The 12,565-nt window shown below is 42.5% G+C and overlaps 1 protein-coding gene across 1 annotated transcript in view; it reads right to left on the bottom strand.

The window, feature by feature from the left end:
* Nucleotides 1–5,185: 5,185 nt before the first annotated feature.
* The window catches only part of LOC104158290, a gene marked incomplete at its 5' end in the record, with an annotated part of 26,191 nt that continues 18,811 nt past the window's right edge, over nt 5,186–12,565 (bottom strand). The window contains 4 exons of the mRNA XM_009695895.1: nt 5,186–6,359; nt 9,102–9,203; nt 10,987–11,253; nt 12,488–12,547. Of these exons, the coding sequence (XP_009694197.1) occupies nt 6,252–6,359; nt 9,102–9,203; nt 10,987–11,253; nt 12,488–12,547 (537 nt within the window). The remainder of the gene's footprint in view (nt 6,360–9,101; nt 9,204–10,986; nt 11,254–12,487; nt 12,548–12,565) is intronic.

Below are 12,565 nucleotides of genomic sequence, written 5' to 3'. Positions count from 1 at the left end.
TGGGATGGCTACTGGGATAGCGGCGCTGATCCTTCCCTCCGGCCCCAGTCGAGGCTGAGAGCTGGGAGGGAAAGGGACCGGGGAGGGAAGGGGGGGGCACATGGCCCTGGGGCTGCCGCAGTGAGACTGAGGGAGAGGGTGGGCTTTGCTGAGCAGGAGGGGACACGCACGAGTGGCCAGAGAGGCAGCGCCCTGGGAACTGGCCCCTGTGGGTACCTTTGGGGGGGTCTCTGCAGCTTGATAACGGACTTTTCTCTCTTTGTTTACTGCAGGTTGGAGTAGCCAGTTACTGCGTACATAAAACCGGTTTTGCTTCTGTTATGGCACTGAATATGCCCTGTGTGTCTGCAGGTATGAGCCAACTTCAGATAATGAGAGAGATTACTGAAACAAACCCATAGCCGAGGGTTGATCCAAATGACAGCTGATTTGGCAAATGTAAATTCCAGCATTCACCTCCCTCTGCTGGGTACGGAGGAGTAAAACCCTCAGAAGCCCTTTTCGAGCAGCTGTGTGGATGCTATATAGCGTCTGCAGGCACGCAAGGATGCTAAGAATTCCTACAATACTCTGAAATGTTTAAACAAAACAGTTGTGCATCAAAACCAGTTATTTTTATTTTCATGAGTACTTTTTAGGTGGACAGCAGTGTGATGCTCTTTCTCGGGCTAGGAGATACTCAAGACCCTCAGCATTTATACAGCCTCTCCTGTAAAACACCTTATAGGCCTCAAATACAGTGCTCTGAATCCCTGCCGATGCCTACGGACAACTTCCACTTTCACTCATATCTCTACAAAACCTTGGGAGTCACAGCACCGTGCCGGGTATAGGGACCATCACGTTTTAGCCACTGAGAGAATTTTGTATGATTTTCTCATTTAGTGATTTTGTCTTAACCCGCACAGCTCATTCCTCAAGATTCCATGGTTTTTTTTCATTCACTGACACACAGCCAGATTCTTCCTTCCATTGCAGCTCAATGTGTTTAGATTTAAAAACTTACATAGAGAATTTGGCTTTCTGATGAATAATTACCTGAAATAAGTGAAGTATAGGAAGCCTGGAGTACATTCACCTCCTCCTTCGTAGCGTGTACCTTGGAAACTTAATAATTTCAGTATGTAACAACTACTTACCTTTGCAGTGTTTTGATGTTCTTGGTCCAATTATACCTCGTACCACGAGCAGTCTGTCCAGGCAAATATAGAGGCACTATTAGTGCCGGGGGTTCGTCCGGCTGGCACCAAAGCCTGAGCTCCGACAGCACCAAAAGAGCCCCCCGGCCTGTTTTCTCCTCTGAAAGCAGGCTGAGGACGAACAGGACTTGTGCGTTTGTTGACCCTCTGCAGCAGACGTGGGTCTCGCTGTCCCCTGAAGACTATTTCTGGTGGGTACCTTCTTGTCCTCTGCCTCACGTTTAGCGCCTGTGGCTGGACAGAAATCCCGCATACACACCCAAGTGGTACTTTTACTACTCCCTGGGTCCTTTCTTTCACTAAAGTTTCCTTTAACTGCTATTAAGCATCTGAATATGCAACACAATTCCCTTTGGGATGATTTCAGCTTTGCCAAATTAATGTTAATTACGAGGTCTTGCTGTTGGTTGCAGGAGATGCTATTTGGAAAGCACTGCAGTTTTCCCCATAGGATGCCTCTGTGCTGATTAAACCGGTAAAGTGAAGATATCCAAGCAAAAGAAACACAGACGTATTTGAAATGCTGCCGGAGACACGGTACCCACAAAGATTGCATCCGACCTGAAATCACATGGATGAAGACCTGAGAGAGGAATCTTCAAAAAGTGACTGTCTCGTCACACGTCTAGACATTTAGCGAGATGCGGAGTCCAAAACCACAGCCCACTTCAAATTCTCTAATCCTGAACCTGGACTGAGAACATGCCATTTCCTAAAATTCCTCTTCCTAATCAAACACGATTTCTTTACTCCAGAAGGAGCTGGGGTTTAAAACAGAAGCGAAGTGGCTGCCAGGCAGTGTCACCCGCTTGCTCGCACCAAGTCCATTGCAAGTCCCCTCATCTGCAGCAGACGACTTGCCACCAGATTGCTCATCGGAGCCCGGAGCGACACTGCCGATCACAGCCGGCTGGAAAAACACCCTCACGCTCTCTGGGCTGCTCTCAGAAATGTGACCTTGCTCAGTTAACCGCACTAACTACTTTCTGTAGCCGGGGACTGACTTATCAGGGAGTGTTTCATCAACTGTCACCTTAGCGTTTCAAATACAAAAAGAGATCTTTTTAAATCCGTTTAAAAAAGCTAACAATAAAGTCTGATTTTGTCCTTCAAGCAGCAAACTGTGGTGTTTTGGAGGCTGCTGTCCTCCGATACTTGTTTGTGCTCTGCCTGCGCACGGGTGCTGCTACAGCCAGCGGCTGCTCTGTCCCAACCCCATCCAACCAACCTGTCCATCACAGAGACTTTCTTTTGATGCCTTCTTCCCCTGTGTCAGTAAGACACTTGAGAAACTTTCGTTAAGCAGGAGCTTAATGAGACTATGATTTATTTCATGTCTTTCTGGCATTAGGGCATCAGTAACGAGAGCATCCTGGAGTCAAACATCACGCAATGGCAGTAGGACTGGACCCCCCCAACCTCCCCTCCCTCTTCTTGTGGCAGGGACAGATGTGCCCAGCTGTGAGGTCTGGAAGAGGTGGAGCAAGGTGGGGAGAAGAGGAGGAGGAAGAGGAGGAAAGGGACAGAAGTGTCATTCAGGTCACGAACTTTTCATTAGTCATGAAAGGTTGTAAACAAGATAGATGAGCTGCAATACACAATTTATTTGTTCACTCACATGAGATGTTCCTCCATCTTCAGTCATTTTGTCTCACTTCCAAGGCCACACCGTGCATCATCAGCCTGCAGGATCAGGAGATCAGGTCCCTAAATCTCCCACGGGTTTATTTTATGCAGAATTAGAAATTACAGCTGCTGTACAAGGTTAGTAGCGTGTGCTGTCTTAGGCATAAATAAGTCTTCAGAGAAAGCAAGATACAATGGGTTATTGTTTTACAATCACTCCAAAAGCATGAAATTCAGAAATTTGCCAGGTCCAATGTGGTGTGTTAATCCAAAAAAAAAAAAATCAAATAAAAGGGTGAAATAATTCTGGGCTAATATAACTCTAGTGGGGAGGGTATCACTGGTATGTAACAGCAGTACACACTGGAAAGAATTTCCCTTGCGTGCCCTAGAATACGCTTCTATAGATCACAGAGAAATAACTTATTTTATACTATTCATCTCAGGAGCTGCAGACAAAGCGTCTGAAAGGTAAGTCTGATTGTCTAACGAAACCAGAGTAAGAAGAAATCGAATACAAAAAACAGTTGCTAACTCAAACTGATAAATACATTTCTGTTAATGAACTCCTGTTAGAAGGGAAAATTAGGAAAACTATCATCCTGGCTAACTTATCAATGTCCTTCCTTTCACATCTGTCATCTTAGTATATGGAATTTTGCAAGGAATTCTAAAGATATAACATTAATAATTCTTCTCATCCTTCCTGCAAGATATCTATTTGCTCTGTGGCTCTGGGGTATGTGTGTGAGATAGGAAGACATAGTTAATGTCAGAATGGTATGTCCCATCCACAGTAACTTGCAGCACTTAAACAACACAGGCATCACGTCCAACAGCATGGCTTTTGGGACGTTATCAGTACATCTTCTTATTGCCAGCAAATAATGACAGCCCTTGCAGCGATATGTGGACATTTGATGGTTTTTGAAATTACATTTTTCTTTATACTGAGTTGGAATTAAGAAATGAAGAGTCAAAAAGTATTTCTGAAGAGCATGTCAGCAGAAACCATGAAAGCTCTTTGCTGTAGACCAGAGACCTTTCCTATCTCTATACAGCCTCAGGTGTGCTGCAAACCCCTTACCAGTGGATTTGGCACACTGACCCGTACCAGGGACATCACAAGAATCAAGGGCAAGGGTGTTGACTTTGACTTGGGTACTTCTAGCACCAAGAGGCCATAATGGTAACCACGCACAATCAGCACTGGGTAAAGAAATGCTTTAGCCTGATCATAGCATCCTCTGCTTCCTTAGGGTTACGGCTGTCACGCATGACGGTCTCACTCGAGTGCAGGCCCCAGTCAAAGAAGCAGCAACATGGCGTCCACAGGGAAACTGAGGCTCCGTCGTCCAGTCCTGGTCTGTTGCAGTGATCTGTAGAGCAGCTACTACGGAAATGCAAGTGTTGAGATGCAGTTAAGCAGGGAACTGGTCTGGAGGTCATCAGTCTCACCATAAATCAGGTGTAATAGGTTATTATGACCACCTCAACATGGTGCACTAGAGTCCAGAACTTATTTTAACACACCAAAACCAAAAGAAAGTTGATTCCCTGGTGAGCTTCTTGGCCCTGGATCACTACGGACTGCCAAACCTGTTAAAGGAATGACCAGAAAAATCGAAGAGCCTTCCTGCAACCTCCTTAGACTCTGATTGCTCACTGTGACATTTCAAAGCCAAAATCCCAGCTATCATAGTGGAGCCATTCAGCTTCTTCACACAACACAGCTATCATTAGACTTGCTTTTGAAAGCTACTGTATTCTGAAAAACAGAAAGAAAACGACTTTCCTCCTCTTCCAGAGCAACAAGAAATCTGTTTCTTTCATTGAAATCCGACAAGTTAGAAATAGAGTGGGAACAGATACTGTTTGCACACAAAACGTGCCCCCAATCAAAATATCATGACAAATAACTGAACTGCTAGGAAAATAGAGGTGTTCCTAAGTATTTGCAGCTTCCATGCATCAGCAAACACAATAGAGGAGATTCAGGGAGACCGTTCTTTCCACACAAAAGAAACGGACAAGCGAAAAATGACTAAGAGGTAGCAATCTTCAGTTGAGCGATGGTCAAGCACAGAGAAGCTCCCTTGGTGCTTGAGGACAGATATTAGTGGTGGCCAGAGTTTGGAACAGGAGGAGCAGCTAGGAGATGTGCTCAGCTGGGGTTCAGACCTTTTGAAGCTCTGGCCACGACTAGGGTCGAGAGCAAGAATTTAGATGGTGCACCTGTTATGTTGTGTTTCTTTGGAAAAAGAGATATTAAATTAAGATTAGATACTCTAATACAACATACAAACTATACGAACTTCAGCGTTACAAAGCTTCAAAAACACCACAGATGAAACAGCTTCTTTGGATCAAAGGTTTATTTTTAATGACACAGCACTGGAAAACATAAGTTACAGATGACTTTTTGATACAGGATACGTTATACATCTTATTTTAAAAGGATCTGTGAAGGTACGCTGCATCAATACATATAGTGAAAATATATTGGTTTATTTCTTCTCAGAGATTAGTTCTGTTTCTTTATTTAAACTTATTCAGCCAATTAAATAAAAAAAGTATAGATTAGCATCATAACAGCTCCCCCTCCAGATTATCTCATTGTAACTACTGCAGCTGGAAGAGGAGATCGAGCCATGCCTTCTCAAAGGTTTAGCAGCTTTGAACATGATGTTATTCATCATCTCAGAATGAAACTTTCACATTACAAACACAGATACTGTATCATGTTTTGGCAATGGAGCAGCTAGTTTTGCTTTGGAACAAAACCGTTTCCTGTAATGCCAGACAGTGAAAGAGCAATGCATGTACTGGTGATACTACACAGCCAAAGAACTACGATGAAGTCGTGAAAATGCATATATATCCATATGCACTTATATATACATATAAGTTCTTGTATGTATATATATTATGCATGTCCAAAAATAACATTAAAAACATTGCAGCAGATAATAATTTTTTTAAACACGTGAAACTTATAATAGTTTGACCTCATTACTACAGGATAACTAATTAAATCTTCTGCAGTGCAACTCAATACAATACACTTAGTGCAGAGAAGTTAAGGTTTTGGTATTGAGGAAGCTAATTTCAGATTTCATGGGAAAGGACCAAATACAGGATCACCATAGCTCTGACAAAGCACAAACAAACCTGTTGCCACGTACGTGTGAACAAATAAGGACATTTCTTTTTTACTTGATTTTTTTTTTCATGTACTGCTTCAGAAATTGCTAGCTTAACTGTTTGCATTCATGCTCATTTTGATATGTTTCAACAAGCTTTGTCTGGCGCCAGTCTGTAAACCATTAACAGCTTAAACTACAAAAAGGTGGGCTCCTGTGTTTCAAAGAGGTTAAAAACCTACTGACTGAGCTTCGTACCACGTTCGTCTGCCTGCGTGGAGAACTATTCCAGATGGCGTGTGAAGTTCTCTGGGAAAAGTCCTTTATAACTATTTGCATCTCTGTACTGAAGCCACTCGGATTCCTTAATGCCTGTCAACCAGCCAGCCTCCTGCAAGGAAAAAGACAGAGTCTCTTAAACTTCAGGTCTCCCCGCTTCCTTGCTACGAGCTTCAGACCTGAAGATGTTTCAGAGTTATGTGGTTAAAAGATTTGGTGCTTTGGTTCAAATCAGCCTCTGATTTTGCACAAACCGTTTCCTCTGTTCTGCCAGACCACAATTTTGTGAGACCAAGCGACTGTGAGCATATTGCATGGCCTTCAGCCCATCTAACCCCTAGCTGAACTCAAAACCGGATAATCAGTCTTCCAGGTCATCCAGTATTACACGAGGTCTGTATTTGTGCAAATCTCTGCAGACTTTATCAGAGTTGCCGCAGTAATACTGGCACACTCGCAAAGTAAGAGCATAGCAGTGGGCCAGAAACATTACACAACACCATAGATCAGGCAAAAAAGTAGTTTTCAATCTGATTTTTTTTTTGTACCCTGAGAGTTCTTTTTTCTCATTCATGTATCGGCAGTCAGAAGAAATAACAGTTCTTGCAGTCTCTGGAGTTACTATCTCTAGAAACTCAAACTTAGTTAATATGCAATTATTTTTCCAAAAACTCCTGGAAACCTAGACCAGAACTTGACATGCAAAACTGCAAGAAAATCACGAGCAGCCCCAGCAATCAAAAGAGAGATTTCCTATTGGAAAGTGCTGGATTCTCTTAAGTGTGATCAATTCTACCTGGAATAAAATCAATTCAATATTTTTAAAAATGATCAACCTATTCTCATCTCTAACTCAGTAACTCCGTGCCTTTTAAGAATGGGAGCCTGAGCAAAGCCATGACAAACACAATTTCTAATGCTGCCATATTATTATTGCACAAAGAGTACACAAGGAGATAGAGTAGCTCGAACAAATCTTCACATCCACCACGAGTCATGACTGCTCAGCAGCTGCACGTGGTGCAGTACTGGCTCTCTGCCCCAAAATAAGCATCATTAAAGCAGATACAGCTTATGTCTGGTGTTGGCTGGGTACATGTAACCAGGGACATGTTTTTGAAGGACATGGAACATCTGAGAGAAAGGAGAGAGGAACTGCAGCTTTCTAGCACAGGCAGCACAGATTGTACGAAGGAATGAATGGTTTTACTGGATAACAACTTCAACTCAGCACTAACGGAAAAAGCCACTGGGTGGGACTGGTTTGCTTCGAATGGGGAACGCAGGCTAATTTTACCAGCTGTATTAGAATTACGGTTTTAGACAAGTCAATTTTGAAGGAAAATAAAGGATAACAAAGATAAAAAGTCTGTATATAAATCAACGGAGTACCTGGCAAAAGACAAAAAGATTAAGCTTTATGTTTGTTAAACATGAAGGGCAAATATGTACCGAGTAATAAAAGATATGACCAGAATGGTTTCAGAAACATGAATACATAAAGGTTTATTTTCTCCATCATTGCACACAATTTACTCCAATTAATGCTAATGGAATTTCGATGCACACCACAAGAGAAGAATACACTTCATGCATTCACCAAGTGAAGATTAAGCATATTTAATACATAGAGTCCTAAGAAAAGCATACTGAAAGACAGAGAGAGGGTTTTGCTATCCTTACAGCAGTATCCTATTCTGCAGCTACTGATCATGAAATCAGTTGAACCGGCCATGAGGTAAGATGCAGCATAATTTGAGTACAGATAACAGAATCTATCTCTATAAAAAGAGCAAAGTGCCCTGCTGAAAGAAAAATCTTTTCTTCTGAAGCAAAACAAAAAACCAAACACAAAACCCAATTACTTGTCTCTTGTATTAAAAGAAAGCTCAGCTGAGATGATGAGTTATTACCTACCTTTGGACAGCATCAACCACTAGAACAATTTCAAATACAGTCCCCAGCACTCATATGCGCTTAGGGTGTTAATATTTAGACTATTTTAAGAAATGTTCTTTATTCAGAGCGCTGCTCTTAGCTACCTGACTAGGCAGGATCTAGTCCCCCACCTCTCAACCCCCAAATCAATGGGACACTTTTCACCAACACTGCTGGCACTAACTGAGTCCCACCAAGCAGCTGGTGCTAACAGTGTGCAGTACGGTCTTCTCTTTTAAAGCACTGGCCAAAATACAACTCACTGCAATTCAATTTAACATATGGAATAAAATTGTTTAAAAGTTCACCTGAAATGCATTGTTAAAACAAAATTAGATGTCTTAAATGAAATTAAACTGTTGTTCAATTCAGGTTCAGGATTCCAGAGGGCAGAGTTAGCTTTAGAGGCATGCAGCTCACATAGCAGCACCTCCATACATTTTGGCCATAGGACAAGACAATTTGCGTGCAGTCTCAGTGCTCTCTGTGGGTGAATTTGTATTAGTCTTCCAAATCCACACGTAAAAACTCTGAACATCTAGGAACCATGTAATCAATTCTACTGCAATGTTAAGACAAGATGATATATAGCAACATAATGCGCAATTTGTAAGTCATCTTCCCTATTAAGTATTTGTGTGCATGTGTGCCTGTATAAAATCCACTGCAAAGTTGCATAAAAAAAGCCCTAGAAAATATGCTGAGGTTGGATCCTGCTAGTAGGATATATCTGCGACTTTAGCTATAGCCAACTGTGCCATTTAGTCTCAGATGAAACCAAGTACAAAGACAAAATTAAAATCTTCATGTTTTCTAATAGTAATGACATTTTGAATACACATTCCCATTAACTATAAGCTGTGAGAAAAAAGTTGAAAGAAAAATGTCAACAAAAGAAAGAACCACATGTTTTTACCTGATCAGCTGTGGTCTCCGAAGGAATCACTAGTACAATATCTCCTCGTTTTAAATTAAGCTCATCACTGTTGGCTGCCTCAAAATCATGTAGTACTTCCACCTGAAGACAATAACACCAAAACCAGGTATGATCTTAATGGAGACATTTTTCTCAACAAAATCTGTTAAATCTTTATTGCAAAAACAAAAAACCCAAACCCACCAATGTCCCTTCTTTATAGAAATGTAGGTCTATAGACAGGTCCATTCAAATCATTGATGTTGGCATTGATTTATATTAAAGTTTTCTATTCATATCCTTGGAAGCAGGGACAGCTGAAGTCTTCCTGAGACTACCGAAGGAAACCTAAGATCCTTTGCCAGGGTTACAGGATCCCAAGGGCAGTTGATACGGCAACACCCCACAAGTCCTGCCTCTCGGTTAAGTCCTGCCACCCTTATTGTTTCGGTGTAAGGAACTTGCTTTCATCCTCCACTATCATCACTAGATTAGAGAGAGAGGTGGCAGGATTTTGCAAATAAAATTGGGAAAGACTCCCAGGAACTGATGTTTTGGACTCGCTCTCATTCTCTTGCTGTGGCCACTGGATCTTATTCTTGCTGTAAACATCCATGGGAAATTGAGTGGGACGTACAGCACCCATTTCAACAGGTGATCAAAGAGGAAATTAATGGGAACCCTACTTAATGCTTGCCCTGGCAAGAGCTCCCATTTACTGGCAGATGGATATGCCAAAAATATCTGTCTTTCAAAGGGGCGATTATTAAAACATTGGCAGGATCAGCATGTCATTGTGAACAGACCGTTTTAACTAAATGCTTCTATCTCCTTAAGGGATAGGCTATTCTAATTTTCTCAAAGCACAGTCAGTTCCATGGTAACTCTGCAATAATGAAAGAAAATGGCATCAAGAACCAGACGGCTGGCATATATTCTGCTTCTCCTTATTGATGTCTGACCCAAGAGAGTGTGATGAAAAACAAAAGATGAACTATGTCAGCACGTCTGAGTCAGAGTTGCACAATACTGTTCACCCTCACCTTAATGTTATTCTCAAAGTTTGCTGAAAATACTGAGCAACGCGAATAGAACAAGAAGAATGGCACACTTATGGACTGCTGTGGGACTAATTAGTCTGAACTATGCAAATGATAATAGGAAGCATGTGAAGTACATCCATCCTCAAGGAGTTTTTCTGCTGCTCAGTGATTCCGAAGTGAAAAGCATTATCAAAGAATCTTGCGAACCAGGAAACCCTAGGGGTCTTGCCAGTCAAGGAGGGAATTTCTCTTACGCCTCATTAAACTTTTCTGTTTGATTAGCCTAACAGTTTAACTATAATATTACTAAAGTCACAGAATGACATTTTGGCTTCATTACCGTGAATTGTAGAAGTCCCATGGGTTTGCAATAGAATCAGAACTTCCACTATAGATTTTCAGGCCAGAAAAATGCCATTTTTTAATATTCATAGAATGGTTTGGGTTGGAAGGGACCTTAAAGATCAAATATATTGTTAGTATATCAGATACATTGTTAGCATATATCATACAATATTGCTGACTAACTCTGTGGCAGTGCAGTTTTACTCAATATATTAATTTTCAGTGGTAATTTGCTGAGATGAAAGGGTTCCAGTGAGTCTTACAGCTACATAAGGATATGCACAGCAACAATGGTGTGCAGAAAAGGTATCTTCTCAGGCTTCACGTATGAAGCACAAGGTTAAAGTTGTGTTTGTGTGTGTTTGTGTGTGCGTGTGCCTGGCTGTTAAACTAAGCATCCTTTGGCCTCAAGAAATCATCACACAACCTGCGCAGACGGACACATCCACAGAAGCTAGATCCGAAGGGATGTCTAAAAGAAGAAATAAGAAGCAGACCTTAAAGAGAAAGCCGGGTGGCATTGCAGAAGCTGCATCTTCTGCTGGAACAGGCTGATCTTGAGGAGGCACAGCCTGCATTTCTTCAGTGACTTTCTGCTCACTTCCAACTTGGGAAGTTTCACTGGGAGAAGCGTCAGTGCCCTGAGTGCCCATCTCTGCCGTGGCATCTTTGGACTCGTTCACGATGACTTCATGTTCTTCTCCCTCCCCCTCATTGTTTGATGCTGGCTCTATTACTACTGAAGGGATGCTGCTGACCTTTTCCTGTGGGGGGAAAAAAAACCCAAAACACCAACACAAAAGCACCACAAGATTATTTAGTACTTCATTTCAAGCAGGAAAACGCAATTGTTTGTTTATTGCACAGGACATATATGGGAATGGGGATTTCCTTCTACTCCATACTGGGCTCTTACATTAAGACAGAAAATAGTCCTTGGACAAGAATGTAAAGTAGTAATTCCTTGCCTCTTTTCACTGTTCCCCTTAGTCCTCCTAAATGTACTTTCACACCTTACCACAAATCATTGCAGTAAATGATAAAAATGGTCTGCAGGTAGTTTGGGTTTCATTTTCAATGTGCAAGGAAATTAACAGAGCTTTCTCCTCCGTCCCACTCCTATCTTTGGGTAAAGCCACAAGCTCCAGGAGTCACTGTCCTATGTCTCTCTGGGAATTGGCGTAACAGTGATATAAAGGTGATGAAAGAAGGAAACATGACCAATTTCTTTGGCTGATTGAGGGGATTTCTCCTGATTTACAGCAACGTAACTGGGATCAGAGAAAGCAAAAACGCTAAGTACGTAGTATCTGACCAATAACGAAGCCTAGGACAAAAAGCATCTAATGAAACTTGTTGGAGCATCCAACCCGAAAAGAACATGTTCACTGCTCCTCTGCCAGACCATCCTGTCCTGGTACACAGAAGAAATACAACGTGCAATGACAGGAGGTGGGAAACGGCTGCCCAGCTGCAGCATCTGCTCTAGTAGCTCTTCCCCAGCTCCTCAGAGGTTGCAGAAGAAAAGGGAGCAGGCCAGATGCAGATACATAGCTTGACCAGTGTGATTTTCATAAAACAAAGTAATGCTGTTGATAGGACGCGGTGCCAGGAGACAAGAAAACCCCATTACTTTCTCCAGAAAGCCCCGTTTGGTTATGTGATAAAGCTTGTGTCCAGAGGAGCTCAGAGACACAACAGCAGGAAGGGGAGCCCAAACAATACCCTGCCCATGCCCATCACAGCAGCCATCAGCCCATCAAGTCCCATCTCCCCAGTCCCAGGGGAGCACAGGTGCACAAAGGCAGGTACAACCCAACCTAAGGACTCAGAAGGGATGCCTTGTGTGGGCCCCTCCCAGAGCTCTCCCAGGAGAGCTTCAGCCTTGTTTCTTGTTAGACCTGGGGGCACAGAGCTGCAGAGTCCTTGCCTCTCTCAAGCTGCCGAATCTGTCCCGATTTCCCTAACATACCCTCCTGTGCACCAAACATGAGTTACCTGAGACACATCAGCCTCCTTTTCTTCTCCCTGAGGTTTGTCCCCTTCAGCAAGACCCTCCTGCTCAGTGGTAGGAGC

Source organism: Cariama cristata, unplaced genomic scaffold, assembly GCF_000690535.1.
Source record: "Cariama cristata isolate BGI_N322 unplaced genomic scaffold, ASM69053v1 scaffold3802, whole genome shotgun sequence".
Classification (NCBI taxonomy): Eukaryota; Metazoa; Chordata; class Aves; order Cariamiformes; family Cariamidae; genus Cariama; species Cariama cristata.
The sequence above is the reverse complement of the archived record's forward strand: the minus strand, read 5'-3'. Positions and strand labels throughout refer to the sequence as shown.